This window comes from Salmo salar, chromosome ssa10 (genome assembly GCF_905237065.1).
Source record: "Salmo salar chromosome ssa10, Ssal_v3.1, whole genome shotgun sequence".
In the NCBI taxonomy this organism is placed as follows: Eukaryota; Metazoa; Chordata; class Actinopteri; order Salmoniformes; family Salmonidae; genus Salmo; species Salmo salar.
This window is the reverse complement of record NC_059451.1, coordinates 16,594,466-16,615,690: the sequence shown is the minus strand read 5'-3', so window position 1 is coordinate 16,615,690 and position 21,225 is coordinate 16,594,466. Positions and strand designations below refer to the sequence as shown.

Sequence of the window (21,225 nt, the reverse complement as noted above, 5' to 3'; positions counted from 1 at the left end):
ATGGTGTTCTTCGGCTTGCAAGCGTCCTCCTTTTTCCTCCAAACATGGTCATTATGGCCAAACAGTTCTATTTTTCTTTCATCAGACCAGAGGACATTTCTCCAAAAAGTATGATCTTTGTTCCCATATGCAGTTACAAACCGTAGTCTGACTTTTTTATGGCGGTTTTGGAGCAGTGGCTTCTTCGTTTCTGAGTGGTCTTTCAGGTTATGTCGATATAGGACTCGTTTTACTGTGGATATAGATACTTCTGTATCTGTTTCCTCCAGTATCTTCACAAGGTCCTTTGCTGTTATTCTGGGATTGATTTGCACTTTTCGCACCAAAGTACGTTCATCTCTAGGAGACAGAACACGTCTCCTTCCTGAGCGGTATGACGGCTGCGTGGTCCCATGGTGTTTGTACTTGCATACTGTTGTTTGTACAGATGAACGTGGTACCTTCAGGCGTTTGGAAATTGCTCCCAGGGATGAACCATGCTTGTGGAGGTCTACAATTCTTTTTCTGAGGTCTTGGCTGATTTCTTTTGATTTTCCCATGATGTCAAGCAAAGAGGCACCGAGTTTGAAGGTAGGCCTTGAAATACATCCACATCTCCCAATTGACTCAAATGATGTCAATTAGCCTATCAGAAGCTTCTAAAGCCATGACATCATTTTCTGGAACTTTCCAAGCTGTTTAAAGGCACAGTCAACTTAGTGTATGTAAACTTCTGACCCACTGGAATTGTGATACAGTGAAATGATCTGTCTGTAAACAATTGTTGGAAAAATGACTTGTGTAATGCACAAAGTAGATGTCCTAACTGACTTGCCAAAACTATAGTTTGTTAACAAGAAATTTGTGGAGCGGTTGAAAAACAGGTTTTAATGACTCCAATCTAAGTGTATGTAAACTTCCGACTTCAACTGTGTATATATATATAGAGATATCATTTTACAATCTTTTTTTATATATTTTCTTTTTCTTTCTATAGTTGCCTAAAACTCTCACGTTTTAAGAAACAGGAAAGGACAAGACGTACATTTCTGTAACTCTCATCCCCTTGAAAGGAGCACAACCAAAACAAAACTCATCTCCAATATGGAAAAACGTGCAGTCATAACAAATTGACTGCCCACCCTTGGAAGATAATCAGCAATGAAGTTGTCCTTACCACGGACATGTCTGATTTCAAGGGGAAATTCCTGTAATATCCGTTGTAACTTTTCTCTCATGATTTTCCTCAGTGGAATGGCCTCAAGGAAACAAATAGCAGCGCACATGATGGTCAAGAGAAACTGATTATCACTCTTTGCTTTGGGCAAAGGACCAACACAAATAGGCTGGAAACACTCTGTTTGTTATTTTAAGTAAAACATAACCAATCTTTGTTAAACATAAATACCAAACTTGTTTTTGCATGGATTTCGTGACGCGGTTAGCTTTTAACAGCTAGGACTGCTATTTCTTGTTCCGGGATTCCCGCTTAAATGACAGGTTAAAGTCTACTTGAAAGAGCCGCTAAGCTGCTAACGTTAGCCATTAAGCTAACGAAGTTAGTCCCAGAGTTTTCCCAATGGAGCCCTCTTTGTCTGGAGAAGTAAATGAACAGTTCCAGCGCTGTAGGAGCTGTATCTACACTACGCTTTGTTTCAGGACAATCTGGATCACTCAGTTCCAATGCGGCAATTGTTTGCTTGCTGAGGATTATTGGCTTGAGGTGGCTTCCTTGATCACGCAGGTCGCCAGTCTATGTAAGAAACTGGGGAAAACGCAGTGTGGAATGTTTACCTTTTCTACGCCGGTGGCTGGGCGGCTTTCACGCATGTTGGATGCATCTCCGTCTTGTCGTTTGTTGTTATCCGACAGGCCGGTGTTGACCAGAGTTTGTTCGCCAGGGGAGCCATCTCCTGCCTCTCCTCCCCCATCTGATAGCAGAGTTGAAGGAGCACAGCAAGAGGAGCATCGCAATCAACAATTGTCGCATGTCACGAGCCGTGGAAGCCAAAGACAGCGGCCTCCCGCAAAGCAGTCTTCACTCCCAACGAGAGGCCCGGAGCGGATACAAACAACGAGCCTGATCTTCCTGCACCTTCATCGCTGGGGGTATCTGTGTTTCTGTGGTCGCTGTGCCTACTCCTACCCCTACGATTTCAAAGTTGACGTCGGCAACCTTCCGTCCATGCTCTGGATCGAGCGGGGCTTCTCCATCTGTCGGAGGCCTGCACCATCCTGTGAAGAGTAGGAGTTGGTGGATTTCATCGTCCTTCTCGCCAGCCATGATTTTGGGCAGCTCCATGATAAGAAATGTGACCGTTTTTTCACCAGGAACAATGTCCTATCCCGGAGCTCGAGTAAATTACATTACTAAGCTGCTCCCGAATGTACTACGCCAGGACATGGATATCGACTCAATCGTAGTCCATGTGGTTTTTAATGACATTATGAAGGGCAGCTCTGAACAGTTGAAACTGGATTTCAAAGAGCTTGATAATGTATATGATATCAACAGATAGATATATTTTCTGGGTCATTTTAAATATTGACTGGCTTTCATCAAGATGCCCACTGAAGAAAAAGCTTCAAACTGTAACCAGTGCCTGGTTCAGGTTATCAGTCAACCTACCAGGGTAGTTACAAACAGCACAGGAATGAAATCATCAACATGTGTTGATCACATTTTTACTAATGCTGCAGAAATGTGCTTGAAAACAGTATCCAAATCCATTGGATGCAGTGATCACAATATAGTAGCCATATCATGGCAAACTAAAGTTCCAAAGGCTGGGCCTAATATAGTGTATAAGAGGTCATACAAGTTTTGTCGTGATTCCTATGTTGTTGATGTAAAGAATATTTGTTGGTCCATGTTGTGTAATGAGGCGCAATTCTTTAAATTGCCTATCCCAGTTACTAATAAGTGTGTGCACCCATTAAGAAAATGATTGTAAAAACGGTTAAATCCCCTTGGATTACTGAGGAATTTAAAAATAGTATGGTTGAGAGGGACGAGGCAAAAGGAATAGCAATTAAGTCTGGCTGCACAACCGATTGACAAACGTACTGAAAATGTTCAAATTGTGACTAAACTGAATAAAAAGAAGACAAAATTAAATTATGAAACAAAGAAAAATGACAAAGAATGATAGTAAAAATCTTTGGAGAACCTTCAATTACATTTAGGGAAAAAAGGCTAACTCAGCTCCATCATTCATTGAATCAGATGGCTCATTCATCACAAAACCTACTGATATTGCCAACTACTTGACATGACATGCCAGCAACAAACGCTGACACTACACATCCAAGTATAAATTCTGAAAGACAAGCATTTGAATTTTGAATTACGTAAAGTGAGTGTGAAAGAGGTGAAAAAAATTATTGTTGTCTATCAACAATGTAGTATTGAGTCTGACAACTTGGATGGAAAATTACTGAGGATAATAGTGGATGATATTGCCATTCCTATTTGCCATATCTCAATATAAGCTTCTAGAAAGTCTGTGCCCTCAGACCTGGAGGGAAGCAAAAGTAATTCCACCTACCTAAGAATAGTAAAGCCCCCTTTACTGGCTCAAATAGCCAGCCAATCAGCCTGTTAACAACCCTTACACCATGCCCAAACTAGACACGACGCCAACGAGCATCTGCGTTGCCAGGCACTAAAATAGAAGTTGATTCTATTTGTGACTCAGAACGTGCTGCAAGTCCCGCCTCTCACATCTCCTCATTTGGATTTTAGAAGCATATACCCACGTGGGTGATTGAAAGATGAACGGAGGTCGGTTGTGGTAACTATGAAAGTTAATCGCTAATCGCCATATAAAGTCCAAAGAAGAAAAAGAAGCCTGGTGTTTGACCAGATACAATGCTATTTTACAGTTTAAAAAAATTGACAACAGACTTTCAACACGCTTATAGGGAAGGACATTCAACAAGCACAGATTGAGGGCTGTTTTGTTAGACTTCAGTGCGGCTTTTGACATTATCGATCATAGTCTGCTGCTGGAAAAACATGTGTTATGGCTTTACACCCCCCTGCTATAATGTGGATAAAGAGTTACCTGTCTAACACAACACAGAGGGTGTTCTTTAATGGAAGCCTTTCCAACATAATCCAGGTATAATCAGGAATTCCCCAGGGCAGCTGTCTAGGCCCCTTACTTTTTTCAATCTTTACTAATGAAATGACTGAGTAAAGCCAGTGTGTCTATGTATGCGGATGACTCAATACTATATACGTCAGCTACTACAGCGACTGAAATGACTGCAACACTTAGTTTCAGAATGGGTGGCAAGGAATAAATGAATCCTAAATATTTCAAAAACGAAAAGTATTGTATTTGGGACAAACCGTTCACTAAACTCTAAACCTCAACTAAATCTTGTAATAAATAATGTGGAAATCGAGCAAGTTGAGGCGTAACACAGGATTGTAAACTGTCATGGTCAAAACATATTGATACAACAGTAGCTAAGATGGGGAGAAGTCTTTCCATAATAAAACACTGCTCTTCATTCATAAATGCACTATCCACAAGGCAGGTCCTACAGGCTCTAGTTTTGTCGCACCTGGACTACTGTTCAGGCGTGGGGTCAGGTGCCACAAAGAGGGACTTAGGAACATTGCAGTTGTCTCAGAATAGGGCAGCCCAGCTGGCCCTTGGATGTACACAGAGAGCCAACATTAATAATATGCATGTCAATCTCTCCTGGCTCAAAGTGGAGGAGAGATTGACTTCATCACTACTTGTATTTGTGAGAGGTATTGACATGTTGAAAGCACTGAGCTGTCTGTTTAAACAACTAGCACACAGCTCAGACACCCATGCATACACCACAAGACATGCCACCAGAGGTCTCTTCACAGTCCCCAAGTCCAGAACAGACTATGGGAGGCGCACAGTACTACGTAGAGCCATGAATACATGGAACTCTATTCCACATCAGGTAACTGATGTACGCAGTAGAATCAGATTTTAAAAAACAGATAAAAATACACCTTATGGAACAGCGGGGACTGTGAAGCAACACAAACATAGGCACAGACACATGCATACACACACATGACAACATACGCACACGTACATATGGATTTTGTGATGAAGATATGTGGTAGTGGAGTAGGGGCCCGAGGGCACACACTTAGTGTGTTGTGAAATCTGTTATGAATGTATTGTAATGTATTTAAAATTGTATAACTGTCTTGATTTTGTCGGTCCCCAGGAAGAATGGGATCCATAATAAATACAATACAATCCATCAGAACCCTGCTGAAAGGTTAGTCAATAGCAGGAATAGTCTGCAAAGGTGCAACCGGCACAGCTTGGTTCGGTGTACCTGTCCGCTGGCTAACGCGACTGGATTTACAGCAGGCCAGAAGTAGTTACGCAATACCGGGCATACGTCTTGTTGACCCCAAGATGGCCTGCCATACTACCATCGTGAGCCAACCTCAGTATCTCTTGTGCAACTGTAACGACAATTTGAGATGCACTGGGCCAAATGTCCTGCCCAGAAGTGGTGCGAGAATGCCATTTCCTCATTAGAACACCATCTCTGTCAAAGTAACCCACACAAACTTCATCAAACTCCTCCTCTGGATGTATCTCAGCAAAAAGAGGGGAGAGTGAAACGTCTTTACTGTCTTTTCAGCAATCAGCTGCTTCCTAGACATCGAAGTGTCAACTGTAGGAACCCTCTCTTCCTTCAGCGGTCCTATAAACTTGCTCACCTCTGGGGTTTTCAAAGGAGAGGTTAACTCAGGAGGTTTATCTAAATCAGGATCACCCATAAACATGATGATACTGTGAGACGCTGGGGCAGCCCAGTCCTTCATTTTGGAGGGTGTTTTGCCTTTGTTTGACTCCTCCTTCACCGGAAGGCTAACCCTCACTCCAATGACAACGGAACCAGAAATAAGGTCAGACTCGAGTTCAACATTATACAGAGGAACTTTAATGCAACCCATCTCCACACCCTGTACTAACACACTGTAATCAGTTGCTGAAGTGTCAAAGGCAAAATACCCTCCCAAATGAAGTACTGGGCTGCCACAGTGTCTCGCAGTGTTTTCACTGGTGCTTAACAGCATCGCCACTCTGCAGAGACACAAACCCGTCTGAAACAAAGGGTTCATACACATCTGATCCAACTCTTGTTTAGGAGATACAAGAGACTTAATCGGCTGGAGTGCTCCCACAAGAAGAAACTGCTTTTTCTCTAATTTGTCTGTCTCTCAGTGTCCGAAGTTGAAACAATGTGTCCTTTCTCACGGCCTTTATGATAAACTGGCAGATATGAAAAAGCAGTTATCTGCCGATCTTTATCTTTGGGCACTGTTGAAATTGAATGAAACCTTGCAATAAGAGGTGACTTCTAGATTCCTTTTTCTTAGAGATAACTACTGGGTGCTTTGTTTGTGAAGGTAGTTTTATATGTCAACACAAACTCATCTGCAAGAACTGCAGCTTTCTCGAGTGAGATCCTTATGCTCATAAATGTAGATAACCCTTTCGTGAAGGCAATTCTTAAACTGCTCTAAGTATGAGTCTTTAAATCCTCAAGTCCTTGACCTCTTGAGAAACACACCACCGATCAAAAAGACATGCTTGTTCCCTTGCGAACTCAACATGCCTTTGTTATTCTGTCTTTCGTAATTTACAGAACTGTTGTCTGTATGCCTCTTGGACCAACTCATAAACCCGAAGGACAGCAGCTTTAACAGTGTAATAATCTGAACTCCGATCAAGAGAGAAAGCAGTGTACTCTTTCTAGGCTTTTCCCACAAGAACACTTTGGAGGAGCAGTGACCAAATATCTATGTACATAGGGCAGCAGCCTCTAAGTTGCAGGGTTGAGTAACCGGGTGGTAGCCGGCTAGTGATGGCTATTTAACTGTCTGATGGCTTTGAGATAGAAGCTGTTTTTAAGTCTCTTGGTCCCAGCTTTGCTGCACCTGTACTGACCTCGCCTTCTGGATGATAGCGGGGTGAACAGGCCGTGGCTCGCGGGGTTGATGTCCTTGATGATCTTTTTGGCCTTCCTGTGACATCTGGTGCTGTATGTGTTGGGGAGGGCAGGCAGTGTGCCCCCGGTGATGTTGGGCCACCACCCTCTGGAGAGCCCTGCGGTTGCGAGCGGTGCAGTTGCCGTACCAGGCGGTGATACAGCCCGACAGGATGCTCTCAATTGTGCATCTGTAAAAGTTTGTGAGGGTCTTAGCGGCCAAGACTAATTTCTTCAGCCTCCTGAGGTTGCCTTTTTCACCACACTGTGTGTGTTGGTGGACCATTTCAGATTGTCAGTGATGTGTACAAGCAGGCTGTTCTGACCAAGACCAAACTCTGTTGAGGGTGCCTGGATGGCCTGACTGGATCGAGTGTTTCCATATCTACACATCTCGGTTGAATAGCATGTTCATGTTCTTTGGCTGCATGTTTATGTTCTTGTTGTTTGGCTGCACACCCATCTTGTCTTTCCTTGTGCTCAAACTCTAATTTCTGTTGTTCTCATTTTGCCTTTAGCTCTACCTCTCGCAGTGCAGTTGCATGTCTATGGGGTGTACTCTACCACCCGTAGGACCCTTTTCATCATCCTCCCTCTCCGGAAGAATTTCCTCCTCCCACCAAATCAATATACTGTAGACTAACCGTTTGACTACCACTTTCGAATCTTCATGTGCAACTTTGATGTCATAATGCTTTGCAATGACGAGCAGATTCACCTTTTTACATGTATCTAGCATGTAGGGTTTTCCACGAATGCTTAAAGTCCCAGTTTTTTTTCTTTTATAAGCCTGTGTGTTTATGCAACTTTCAAAATGATTCCAACAGTCTCAAAGTGGATGTCAGTGACAGAAACTATGACAAAAGTGTATTTTGAACATTCAAATATCTGGGCACAGCAGAGCTTCTGAGTAGGTGATTAGAGCGACTACCATACACATGGGAAACAAGATCCCAGACAAGCCCCCATTTTGTTACATTCCCCAGCAAGAAAAAAAATTGTCGCTCAAACAGATATGGGAACTGACAAAGAGTCACTGACAACAACCAAAATGAAACAGGTGGGGTTTTTAGGAGGGGTTCTGAAAGACGGGGGGGTGTTTACTGAAAGTTGACTAGCAACAACAACTGGGACCTAAAGACACCCACCATGAGCTTTCACTAAATTTGCCCAAGAACAGGCAAACAAAATTAAAGACGGAACGCAAACCAAAAAGTGGAGCAAAACAAAAACCGTTAAGATCAGATAAAGGATTGTTCTTTTAGAAATCAAATGTGGAGAGCCAACTAAAGGTGTTAACCCTCCACATCTCTCAAGACAACTGGAGCACTGGGCAAGCCACTCTTAAATATTACCTAGGCCAGCCCAGGTGAAACACCTTCCCAGAAACGAGATGACAAACCAACACAGGTGTAACACATACTGACTAACGAAGTGATGCGAATCTGTGCGCTCCACGTGCCAACGTACAAATATACATGGAAAAAAATAATCCTGTAATAGCATGTACACTAGGATTTAAAAAGTCCTTACTTGTTATTCTCTCCGGTGTTGTGTGTTGGCAGGTGGCAGAGCTGGAGGCTCAGAGCGGGCGGCCTGGTCCCAGTGAATCTGAGACGAGGGATGAGCTGACCCAGACGTTAGAGGAGTTGGAAGCCTTGCTCAAAGCTAAAGACGAGGTAAGACCCGGGGCTCAGACAAACTTTCCAGGCAGCCAGGTACTTCTAGCCTCAAGATGCCAGTCTTCTAGGCTATCTAGATAGCACCGTTGAAAGAAACTAGTGAGGTACAAGCTGAGGTTTTCACTTGAGAATCTCAGAAAACAGATTTTTCGAGTACTTCCCATGTGGAAGGGGAAATTTCCTTGGTAGATGTGTTGCTTTATGTACAGTACCAGTCAAATGTTTGGGGACACCTACTCATTCAAGGGTTTTTCTTTATTTTTACTATTTTCTACATTGTAGAATAATAGTGAAGACATCAAAACTATGAAATAACACATAATTCCATATGTAGTAACCAAAAAAGTGTTAAACAAATCAAAATATCTTATATTTGAGGTTCTTCAAAGTAGCCACCCTTTGCCTTGATGACAGCTTGCACACTCTTGGCATTCTCTCAACCAGCTTCATGAGGTAGTCACCTGGAATGCATTTCAAATAACAGGTGTGCCTTAAGTTAATTTGCGGAATTTCATTCCTTAATGCATTTGAGACAATCAGTTGTGTTGTGACAAGTTAGGGGTGGTATACAAAAGATATCCCTATTTGGTAAAAGACCAAGTCCATATTATAACAAGAACAGCTCAAATAAGCAAAGAGAAATGACAGTCCATCATTACTTTAAGACATGAAGGTCAGTCAATCCAGAAAATGTGAAGGACTGAAAGTTTCTTCAAGTGCCGTCGCAAAAACCATCAAGCGCTATGATGAAACTGGCTCTCATGAGGACCGCCACAGGAAAGGAAGACCCAGAGTTACCTCTGCTGCAGAGGATAAGTTAATTAGAGTTAACTGCACCTCAGATTGCAGCTCAAATAAATGCTTCACAAAGTTCAAGTAACAGACACATCTCAACATCAACTGTTCAGAGGAGACGGCGTGTATCAGGCCTTCATGGTCGAATTTCTGCAAAGAAACCACTACTAAAGGACACCAATAAGAAGATACTTGCTTGGGCCAAGAAACACGAGCAATGGACATTTAGACTGGTGGAAATCTGTCCTTTGGTCTGAAGTTCAAATTTGAGATTTTTGGTTCCAACCTCCGTGTCCTTGTGAGATGCAGAGTAGGTGAACGGATGATATCCATATATATGGTTCCCACCGTGAAGCATGGAGGAGGTGTGATGGTGCTTTGCTGGTGACACTGTCTGTGATTTTATTTAGAATTCAAGGCACACTTAACCAGCATGGCTAACCCCAGCATTCTGCAGCGATACGCCATCCCATCTGGTTTGGGCTTAGTGGGACTATCATCTGTTTTTCAACAGGATGAATGACCCAACACACCTCCAGGCTGTGTAGGGCTATTTGATAGAGAAGGAGAGTGATGGATTGCTGCATCAGATGACCTGGCCTCCACAATCACCCAACCACAACCCAAATTAGATGGTTTGGGATGAGTTGGACCGCAGAGTGAAGAAAAAGCAGCCAACAAGTGTTCAGCATATATGGGAACTCCGTCAGGACTGTTGTAAAAGCATTCCAGGTGAAGCTAGTTGAGAGAATGCAAAGCTGTCATCAGGGCAAACGGTGGCTACTTTGAAGAATATAAAATATATTTTGATTTGTTTAACACTTTTTTGAATACTACATGATTCCATATGTGTTATTTCATAGTTTTGATGTCTTCACTATAGAAAATAGGCAAAATAAAGAAACCCTTGAATGAGTATGTGTGTCCAAACTTTTGACTGACTGGAACTATTGGAGGGATGTGACACCATTCTTTTACAAGAAATTCCATAATTTTGTTGATGGTGGTGGAAAACTGTCTCGGGCGCCGCTCCAAACTCTCCCATAAGTGTTCAATTGGGTTGAGATTTGGTGACTGAGACTGCCATGTCATATGGTTTACATTGTTTTCATGCTCATAAAACCATTCGTGCCCTGTGGATGGAGGCATTGTAGTCCTGTGGTAGCCAAAATAATGGTCAACTGGGCCTACCCAGCATTTTTATACATGATGGGATGTTAATTGCTTGGGAATTGCTCAAGAACCACACGTGTGGAAGGACCTGCTTTCAATATACTTTGTCTTTTTTAGGAAATCCACAATCTACAGAGCAAGAACTCAGATATTCATGATTTAGAGAAAGAGAGGGAAGAGGCGGTTCAGAGACTTCAGGTGAGTTTTAGGAATTGGGGCAGAACATGCATTTTTGGCTTTTCCAAACTATACTGAAGACTAGTGATTCTCAGCCAGGGGGTCGGGCACCGCTTGGGGGTCTCTGAGAGTTTTCAAAGGGTCTGAAAAAATGCAGGGGGAAAATCTAAAGATATGACAGTGGGAGAATCTCAATTACATACTCCTTGCATCCTCTCCACTGGCGGCCTCCTCAAAATCCATTGGAGATGGTCAGAGTGGAGGGACCTCTGGCATTCTCATCCAATGAGTGTTGATAAGGAGACGAGTAGAGAGTATGCGAGGAGTATGCAATTGAGATCTTTAACGTGAATTGATCCGAAGTCCTCTGTCACCTTGTGGACCTTCTAGGATCTGGAGACACGGAATGCAGAACTTGAGCAACGGGTGGAGAGAGCCGAGCAGACTCTGGCTTCCTCTCTGGAGGAGCGGGATAGGGCAGAGAGTGAGGTTCAGAGGGTCATTGACGTCCTGGATGTCAAGATCTACGACCTGAATGACCTGCGACAGAGCTTGGCCAAGCTCATCGACAAATAGCGCAACGGGACAAGGACGGAAGCTAGCTCTTTTGGAACAATGTTTGCTCAAGCACATTATTACAGCGGTTAAGAGTAGAACCATGGATCTACCTGTTGCAGCGGTACATTGTTATTATCAAGGTGGTGGATAGGAGCAGTCTCATTTTGTTTTCTTCGTCGCTGTGAGAATTGTTGAGTCAACGTTTACACCATTTATCTAAATGTTTTGTTGGGTTATGATTCAGTCAACCTGCTATTATAGAGGTTATCTTGAACTTTTAAAAGTAGTTGAATTGAATCTGGGCTTGTACTTAAAATGTAGTTGCCAAATTATTGTTTTCGTTTGTCAGTATTAACAATTAATAATAGATTTACTTCTGTTGTTTTATGTATTACATTAACAGTTTACATAATTATTATTTGGTAATCCTACAGAAATGTTGCTGTGGAGGGTTTATCACCAAGGGTACTCAATGACAAAACTTAATGAGCTCAGTGAAGAACCTTGCCAAGTACAGTAATGTGAGTTATGCGCATTACCCAATGTGCAACCTTTTACAAATAGATTTAAAAGCACAAGTAGTGTTATTAGTAAAGATGTACTGTACTTGATTCAATGCAAAGCTAGCCTGGTATCTCTACTTTCACTGATGCACACCATCGAGATTCTCTTCTGACCTAGGCATTGAGGCATTTTTTCTTGGTATTATATAGGTACAAATAAGGTTAAATCAGTGTTGAATTAGCAATACAGTTTTTTGACAAGTACTCTGTAGGTAATGTAATCTCACCTTGTTCATGTAGACAAACTGCAATTCTGTTGAACAATGACCACATTTACATGCATTTGGGATAGTAGCTCATATCCTGCTTAAGGTCTTATTCGGGATAAGCTGTTTACATGCACCTTTGACATCCCGCTCACAAGTATCCATGTGACTAAATAGAATATTCCTAATTTAAGTTCATATGGGTTAAATGGAATAGTAACTGAAATGTGGACACTGACTGTCGGCCTATAACCTCTCACATGTAGAATAATATAATATTAACTCCTGCAGAATAATGCATTTCTGACTAAAATGATACAACAAATGTTAATTTTGTCTCGGGAACAGGAGTGGAGAAATATGATTTTTTTTCTTTCAGCATCTCTTGAGAAAATGTGAATACGTATTTGACACTGTTATGCAAGCAGACAGTCGTTCAACCACACAAAATATGCACCTGAGACGAACTGAAGTCTCATCAGAAGTGTTTTCCATGGTTTTCTCAGCTTTTCATTTAACCTTAACCAGTCAAATTGATGACATTTTCCACAGGATCAATTTTTCCACTGATTTGGAGTTATTGTGTTTTCTCCCAGGTCCCAAAACAAAACAGACAACTTTACTGGTAACTTGATTACTAATGCATTCATCTGGTAAGCATTACTTTATTTAGTCTTCTAGGGCATCAAGTTATGACAAAAGATAAGCTGCATGTACAGTGCATTCGGAAAGTACTCAGACCCCTTGACTTTTTCCACATTTTGTAACATTATTCTCAAATTGATAAAATTATTTTTATCCCCTCATTATTCTACACACAATACCCCATAATGACAAAGCAAAAAAAAAAATTGAGGGGAAAATGTATTACAAATAAAAATTAAAAACAGCTATCACATTGTACAGACCCTGTACTCAGTACTTTGCTGAAGCACCTTTTGTATTGACTACAGCATCGAGTCTTCTTGGGTATGACGCTACAAGCATGGCACACCTGTATTTGGGGAGTTTCTCCCATTCTTCTCTGCAGACCCTCTCAAGTCGGATGGGGAGCATCACTGTACAGCTATTTTCAGGTTCTCCAGTGATGTTAGATTGGGTTCAAGTCCGGGCCACTCAAGGACATTGAGACTTGTCCCGAAGCCACTCTTACGCTGTCTTGGCTGTGTGCGTAGGGTGGTTGTCCTGTTGGAAGGTGAACCTTCGCCCCAGTCTGAGGTCCTGAGCACTCTATTGCAGGTTTTCATCAAGGCTCTCTCTGTACTTTGCTTCGTTCATCTTTCACTCTATCCTGACTAGTCTCCCAGTCCAAGTTCATCAAACCAGAGAATCTTGTTACTCATGGTCTGAGTCCTTTAGGTGCCTTTTGGCAAATTCCAAGTGGGCTGTCATGTGCCTTTTACTGAGCAGTGGCTTCCGTCTGGCCAATACCATAAAGGTCTGATTGGTGGAGTGCTGCAGAAATGGTTGTCCTTCTGGAAGGCTCTCCCACCTCCAGAGAGTAGCTCTGTCAGTGGCAATTGGGTTCTTGGTCACATCACTGATTTCTCTTTCTCCCCTGATTGCTCAGTTTGGCTGAGTGGCCAGCTCTAAGGGTCTTGGTGGTTCCAAACTTCTCCATTTAAGAAAGATGGAGGTTACGGTGTTCTTGGGGACTTTCAATGCTGCAGACATTTCTTAGTAGCCTTCCCCAGGTGGACTCCAATCAAGTTGTAGAAACATTTCAAGGATGATCAATGGAAACAGGATGCACCTGAGCTCAATTTCAGTTTCAAAACAAAGGGTCTGAATACTTATGTAAATAAGGTATTTCAGTTTTTCTTTTTGTATAAATTTGCAAAAATATCTAAAAACATGTTTTCACTTTGTCATTATGGGGTATTGTGTGTGTGTGTGTGTGTGTGTGTGTGTAGATTGAGGGGAGAAAAATAATTGAATCCATTTTAGAATAAGGCCGTAATGTAACAAGGGGGAAGAGGTCTGAATACTTTCCGAATGCACTGTATCGAACTATAGTTGACAAATGGTCTTCCAAATGTTGGAAATTATATGCAGAAACATATCTAAATTAGGGGTGATAGTATCCTAAGCCAGTAGGCTATACAGTCCAGTAGCCTACAGAGTATCAGAAAAACAAATTATTATGGTGTATGGAACTGCGCATGTAGCCAACTTTTTGAAGTGATTTGTTTGAGAATCAAGAGGAAAACATCACAACACTCATGATATGCGAAACTGAGCCTGCGCAGACCTCGAAAAACAACAGTAGGCCTAAACGGGATAAGATGTTTACATGCCACAGTATCTTGTCTAAGATCAGCATATCCCAGGCTCCCGAGTGGTGCAGCATCTCCATGCTAGAGGTGTCACTACAGACCCTGGTTCGATTCTAAGCGGTGTCACAACCGGCCATGATTGGGAGTCCCATAGGGCGGCGCACAATTGGCCCAGCGTCGTCTGGGTTAGGATTTGGCCGTTGTAGGCCGTCATTGTAAATAAGAATTTGTTCTTAACTGACTTGCCTAGTTAAATAAATAAATGTTTAAAAAAAAAACAGGTTTCTCAAAACCGGGATACAAGATTTTTCGGGTTATTGTGAACGGGATAAGTTTTAAATATGCGTCAACTCAAAAACAGAATACTTGAGTATCCCGAAAAATAACGGGATATTGGTATGCATGTAAACGTGGTCTCTGCTGTTCCTACCTAAAAGTGTGACTGTCATCCAAGAATTTATGTGAAGATAAATCAGGAAGTGCAACCTGCTCTGTGTACTTCTTGATGCCTATATTTTTTTTTGGGGGGGGGGGGGGAACATGGTCATATCAACATGGTTGTTTTCCTAGCCTATCTACAACCTTCTGGAGAAGACTGTTGACAGAAAATGTGATCATCCAACTGGAGTAATGATACAAAATGCAGTACCAAAGATGCACTTTTCTTCCCCACATAACTGGATGAAGCACTATCTGTACTGACTGGACAATACATTTATATAACGGAAAAGAATTGTCTTGGAATGCCTGTGGAATTATTCTGTAATTAAAATGAAGTGTAGGATCTGTAGTGTTCTCATACTCTTAATACACTTGACACAAGTAACTTATTGACAACCACTATTTCAAATACCTCAGCGACCTGCTTTGAACTCCAAGTCAGTATTTGAAAGTGCTCAAACACTATGATTATCCTTGTAATCACATTATTGGACAGGTGGTTTATATTTGTTGCATTTGCTTATCATTTAACAAGGATACATTTTTCCAGTATTAAAACAGGGCCTTAATCACATTTGCCTGATTTGACTTTACTTTCTGCATAGGAGGAACCCATGTTTATAATAATGGAAGTTACAATGTATGAGGAACTAATTGTAGTGCAAGTATTTGTATACAATTCAACATTAAACGTAGCTAAAACATTTATTTTTCAATGCATTTGATGAATTGTAGTAGCCAGTTAACTACAGGGCTCTCTTTAAAATGTTGACTGACCCTGAGGCACATCAGTCATTAAGAAGATGCATGAATTTCTTAGCTTTGGGGTCTCAGTATTTCACTTGCCAGCAATTTATTTTTAATTTGTTTTGAACACAAGCTCTACAATGTCATAAAATCCTGTGTACTGCACTTTCCTATTCACCTCTTTTACATGACTTTATCTTGTAAATTTTTGTTGGTTGTATACAAGTGCATCCAGCACAAACATGTTGGCCCTGTCAGAAATCTTGCTTGCCTACTAAACTGCATATTGTTCAGTAAAAACAAATATCAGCCTACTGAGAATGCGCAATTGCGTTGATTCCCACCTATAGTGCATTGCCTCATGATTATGAAAATGAACGATCAGCTGTTGCCGAACAATTTTTGCAAAAGTGTGCAGCAAATACTGAACGCAACATGTAAAGTGTTGGTCCCAAAAATGCCACTAAAATGAGCAGTTTTGTCACAACACAATGCCACATGTCTCAAGTTGGAGTGTGCTCACTGCAATAATGTCCAGAGCATTTAATGTTAATTTCTCTACCATAAGCCACCTCCGTTGTTTTAAAGAATTTGGCAGTACGTCCGATCTGCCTCAAATGCAGACCATGTGTAACCACGCCAGCCCCGGACCTCCACACCCAGATTCTTCACCTGCGGGATTGTTTGAGACCAACCACCCTGACAGCTGATGAAACAGGAGTGTTTGTAATAAAGCCCTGGTGGAGAAAACGAATTCTGATTGGCTGGGCCAGTCTCCCAAGTGTGTAGGCCTATGCCCTAATGAATTTGTTTATTTTTGTCTGTAGATTAAAAGCCAAAATTAGTGACATTTTAAACTGGCATTTAAATTGTAAAAAATAAATACAAATCATGCCATGAAACCTTTTTTGCATTCCCAAAATGCCTGCTATTTCAAACATGTACGTGAATTCAGACAGCCATTGTGCGTTTGTCAGCTTCATTTGGGGCTGATTCAATTTATTTGTCACAAGTAGGTACGCAAGTCACCTTGAATTGTCTGGCTATTTGATTTGTTTTAATGTTTTTTGAGCTGTCCATGCCCTCATGAAGGCCTGACTATCAAACAAATTCAGACTGTCCTTTAGTCCTTTCTCTAAGACCCTTCAATTGTGGATTAACTTTACATCAAGGCCAGGCAATGTCTTTTTTTTAATGTTTATTTTACATAACAGTTCTGCATATGTCCCACAGAAAGCACCAAGCAAACAGTTTACTTCAGCTTCTTCTTGGGGCGCAGGTTGCTGGTGTGTCCACACTTCTTCTTGCGGCAGTTGACAGCACGAGGATGGAGGCGAGCGTAGCACCTGCAGCACAAAAAGGCTCAGAACTGTCCAAAGTGTGTAGTCCAGCGGCGTAAACCACTGCCAGCTAGCGCTCCAAATGGGTTCATTTGAACTAATACATTACTGATTAGCTACCCAGTCTTTTCAGACCTATGAAATCTGAATATGTGTGGGATATGGTTGACGTGAAACAGAATTAACTGGTCCATTGTCCAGTCATCCATTCGAGGGGACACTCACATCAAGGGCACTTAAGTTTTCCTTTAACAAAGTAACATTACTGCAGTTGCTGAATGTTGCATTTCCATCACCTCAATCCCAAATGTGCATTTAGGTTTCTTAATGGTAAATTGAAACTAAAAATAAAGGGTGAGTTTAAAGAAACGCTCCAACCTTAACTATTTTGTAAAAACAGTTGTTCATTACCGCCATCAAGTTGACTTACTTGCGGCAGATCATTTTGTCGCAGTTGTACTTCTGGGCCAGCTGTCTCAGAGATGGCTCAATGATGCCTCCACGCAGACGCAGCACAAGATGCAGAGTGGACTCTGGTGGGGAACAAACATAGTACTTTTGTACACATTTTAGCCAGTAGTTCTGAAACTAGCATGCGTAAGTCAAAAGTGGTCCCCAAAAATGTTGTACTACATCACATGTGCACCCTCTCGATCTGCTGTGCGTGCATCTTTCTAGCTGTCACTCAAATGGCAAGGGGCTGAAGCTCATTGGCTGAAAATAACTGTTAGGGGGCTGTCTCCAGTGGGAGAAAATAGCACACAAAGCTTCCAGAAAAAACTTTGTAGCTAGTTTAGGTAAAACAGTAATTATGCTCATAGATTATGCATGTATGAACTACACATTGACACATCCAGCCTGAAGCAGTTTTAGTATAGCACCAAAGTATGTCTTTAAAAAACACCTGTACCTTTTCACATAGGGCTAACTCATAACTTTGAGCAGCATTACATGCTCTCATTAAGTCACTCTCTTACCTTTCTGGATGTTGTAGTCTGACAAGGTGCGACCATCTTCAAGCTGTTTTCCAGCGAAGATCAGCCGCTGCTGGTCTGGAGGAATACCTGAGAATAGAAAGCATATTGATATGACCCACTAATGAAATCACTCATGCACAGTGCTAGTATCAAAGTGTAAAATCCACCTCCCCTTTGTAAATAAAACAGCCATACAGTATGACAAATGAGCTCCAATGAAACTTAAAATACCTTCCTTATCCTGGATCTTGGCCTTGACATTTTCAATAGTATCGCTGGGCTCAACCTCAAGGGTGATGGTTTTCCCCGTCAACGTCTTCACAAAGATCTGCATCTTGGCAGGCTGTTGGGAGAAGAATTGGTGCGAGTTGGTGGCAAGTTAGCGGATTTCTCTTTTAGAAGCTTGTTAACTAGCGGAGTCTGCTACTCCCTGGCACCAAGAATGGAAATCAACACACAATGCTATGGGAGTCCACAACTCAGTCATCAACGAGTATTAATCTCTTTGGAGGACAATAATGAACACGCTAGCTATCCCATCGGCAATCAGAATGAGCAGCCAACCACCTCGCTAACGTATTAGTAAGGCCTCTGCCACATGCTCGAGCTCGTATTTCAATGTTCATATTTACACGTCTAACATGTGATAACCAAATGGCTACTGAGACACGTATATGGTAGCGGACAGACACTGGTGTGTTTCTATAACTTTATAAATGCGTATTCTAGTCAATTTCCCCAAAATTGTTATGAACAAAAATGTGAACCCACCCGGTCGCTAGCTGAGCCTCAACGAAAAGAGTCTGTACAAGGCGGAAGTTATATTACATCACATCCTCTTCTGCTTCGCACCAGTTTTTTTTTTATTTGCACAAATCTGTTTGATTAATCCTGGCTCTACTAACAGCAAAATGTGGGGAAAGTTAGCTTCAGGGTCATATAAAGTTGCAATATACTACTGGTATCACTAAATTGTATCCTCAAACGAACACAAACGATCAGTCGCTTGGAACAGGTGTTAGATAACTGCATTTTACTGCCACCCTCTGGTGTGACTGAGTAAACTTATCTGATTAGGTCATTTAAATTACCATACCTGTCTCAAGTGTGTATTATTTCATAATTTATTTGACTATGTAATGTACAGTATGTATGAATTTATCAGTGGTGGGAGACATGGGGAAGACAGGTTCACGGTAATGGATGAAAATATGCCACAGTGAAACATTAACTCCATTTAAGTTTCTTAAGTTTCAAAACAACATCTTCCTAATTGCATGCATTGCCATGCAAACAGCGTTGATACTGTACGTGAACGTGAGGCAAGGCAAATTTAAATTGTAAGGTTATCCACAGAAATGCTATTATGAATAAAATACTTTTTTTTATGATATCCAATTGGTTGTTACAGTCTTGTTCCATCACTGCAACTCCCCTATGGACTCAGGAGAGGCAAAGGTTGAGAGCCAAGCATCCGCTGAAACACAATCCTGCCAAGCCGCAATGCTTCTTGACACACTGCTTGCTTATCCCAGAAGCCAGCTGCACCAATGTGTCAGAGGAAACACTATCCAGCTGGCAACCAAAGTCAGCTTGCAGGCACCCGGCCCGTCACAAGGAGTTGCTAGAGCACAATAGGACAAGGACATCCCAGCCAGCCAAACCCTCCCCTAACCCAGACGAGGCTAGGCCAATTGTCCACCGCCTCATGGGTGATCTGGTCACAGCAGACTGTGACAGAGCCTGGCATTGAACCTGGGTCTGTAGTGATACCTCAAGTACTGTGATGCAGTGCCTTAGACCGCTGCGCTACTAGGGAGGCCCTTGCATAAAAGACACTTGAGGCAGGGAAGTGTGTAGCTACCACTATTCAGGTGATGCTCTTCACTGTGGAATGGGTAAGTAACTTTCATTGCCTCCTATAAGCTTCTCTTTGCTACTGACAAATAAACACATAGCAGCAGACAATGAACATTCTCATTTCTGTTCATTCAGATCTTCATTCCATCACTAATTAACAGAAAATATCAACTGTATCACTCAGGGCTGTCATAATGCTAGGTGTATATGGTTGGCTACACAGGACAGAGATTTGTATTATGCACACAAAAAAATGTAATAGAATAGAATGATTAAAAAAAAGATAACCATAACAGGAAATGCACAGTGATGTAAGGAGAACGACAAATTGTAAGTAAGAACAGTCCAAGAAGTTCTATGGCTGTAAGCACATTGATGGGAAAGGACTTCCTTCAGTCAGCATTGCAGAACGGGGGCAAACATTGGTTTTGGATGAACCTTTATGCAAGGCCTGCCCCAGGCATAAGCGGTGGCTTAGGGCTTAGGGCCCCAGAGGTCTCAACTTACTATTGAGTGTAAGAATACACCAGGTGCAGTTTCCTGTGGCTATTTTAGCGTCTAAATTTTGCTGGGGAAAACGCAACCATTTTTTTTTAGATGCATGCCAGCAAAGCCACAACAAAACATTTTATTAGGCTTATGTGGTCTAACACAGAAGGAAAATACAATCACGAGGATCCATTTTTATAGACAACATACTGACACACAGACAGCGCATTGTGCAAACAAAACAACCCTCACCATATCAACTGGAATTACATGGGTCTATTACTAAACTTTTTGTTGAAAAAAAATATTTGAATGGGAAGAGGAAAACATGGTTACAGACCCAACAACATTACATAGTAAAGAAAAGCACATGAGCTAATTATAATACACAAATTAAAAACAAAAAACAATGAAATCATTCCAACATTGCTGAAAATGATGATAACATACTAATGAGATAGACCTATATAAGCAATATAACAGTTGAGATGTACAAACTATGGCATAAGGGAACGATGAGAGGATAAGAGGCAAGCCGTAACTTCGATTAGGACATTAATGAGCGAGTAGTCCATATAACTATTTGTTCAGCACTTTTTAAATTTACAGCGATAGAATTCAGAACATGGGCCGTTCTTACAGTATTCTCCCTGTACACCAAGTCAGAACCGTAGGATAAATAATGGGGGCATATAAGCAGACAATGAAAGCTCTTACAATAGTCGACGATGACATTTCTCTAAAACAGGCTATAGGCTACTTGTACACCAACAAGTCAGAACAGTAGGTTAATTCTTAGTGTGAGACACATGGGCTACTAACAGCTTACTACACAACATACACTTATTATTACTTTCTTAGCTACTGTATACATATCTCCCTGGCATATTACATAATTTATGCCGCAGTATACAAGACATATTTTATGACTCACTGTTGTTGTGCTGTGCT

At 41.6% G+C, this 21,225-nt stretch overlaps 2 protein-coding genes across 6 annotated transcripts in view; one reads left to right on the top strand and one right to left on the bottom strand.

Annotated features, from left to right (window-relative positions):
- Positions 1-12,982, top strand: part of homer3b (homer scaffold protein 3b) — a 60,170-nt gene extending 47,188 nt beyond the window's left edge. For all 5 annotated transcript variants that reach the window (XM_014216079.2, XM_014216075.2, XM_014216077.2 and 2 more), the window contains 3 exons: positions 8,556-8,669; positions 10,758-10,838; positions 11,208-12,982. In XM_014216079.2, coding sequence (XP_014071554.1) covers positions 8,556-8,669; positions 10,758-10,838; positions 11,208-11,393 — 381 coding nt within the window. In that variant the 3' untranslated portion in view covers positions 11,394-12,982. The remainder of the gene's footprint in view (positions 1-8,555; positions 8,670-10,757; positions 10,839-11,207) is intronic.
- Positions 12,983-16,789: 3,807 nt separating this feature from the next.
- LOC106613625 (ubiquitin-60S ribosomal protein L40) lies at positions 16,790-18,947 on the bottom strand. Its single transcript, XM_014216074.2, has 5 exons — positions 18,697-18,947; positions 18,157-18,268; positions 17,926-18,012; positions 17,379-17,481; positions 16,790-16,954 (listed from the first exon to the last, which is right to left on the bottom strand). The coding sequence occupies exons 2-5, from the start codon at positions 18,257-18,259 to the stop codon at positions 16,861-16,863; spliced, it is 387 nt and encodes a 128-aa protein (XP_014071549.1). The 5' UTR covers positions 18,260-18,268; positions 18,697-18,947; the 3' UTR covers positions 16,790-16,860.
- Between the last annotated feature and the right edge of the window lie 2,278 nt (positions 18,948-21,225).

Excerpts from the sequence above, each read along its gene's own strand:
- LOC106613625 (XM_014216074.2), bottom strand. The coding sequence starts at position 18,259 with ATGCAGATCTTTGTGAAGACGTTGACGGGGAAAACCATCACCCTTGAG. Across the intron at positions 17,482-17,925 it reads AGACTACAACATCCAGAAAG|AGTCCACTCTGCATCTTGTG; the intron begins GTAAGAGAGTGA and ends GTTCCCCACCAG. Across the intron at positions 16,955-17,378 it reads GACAAAATGATCTGCCGCAA|GTGCTACGCTCGCCTCCATC; the intron begins GTAAGTCAACTT and ends TTTGTGCTGCAG.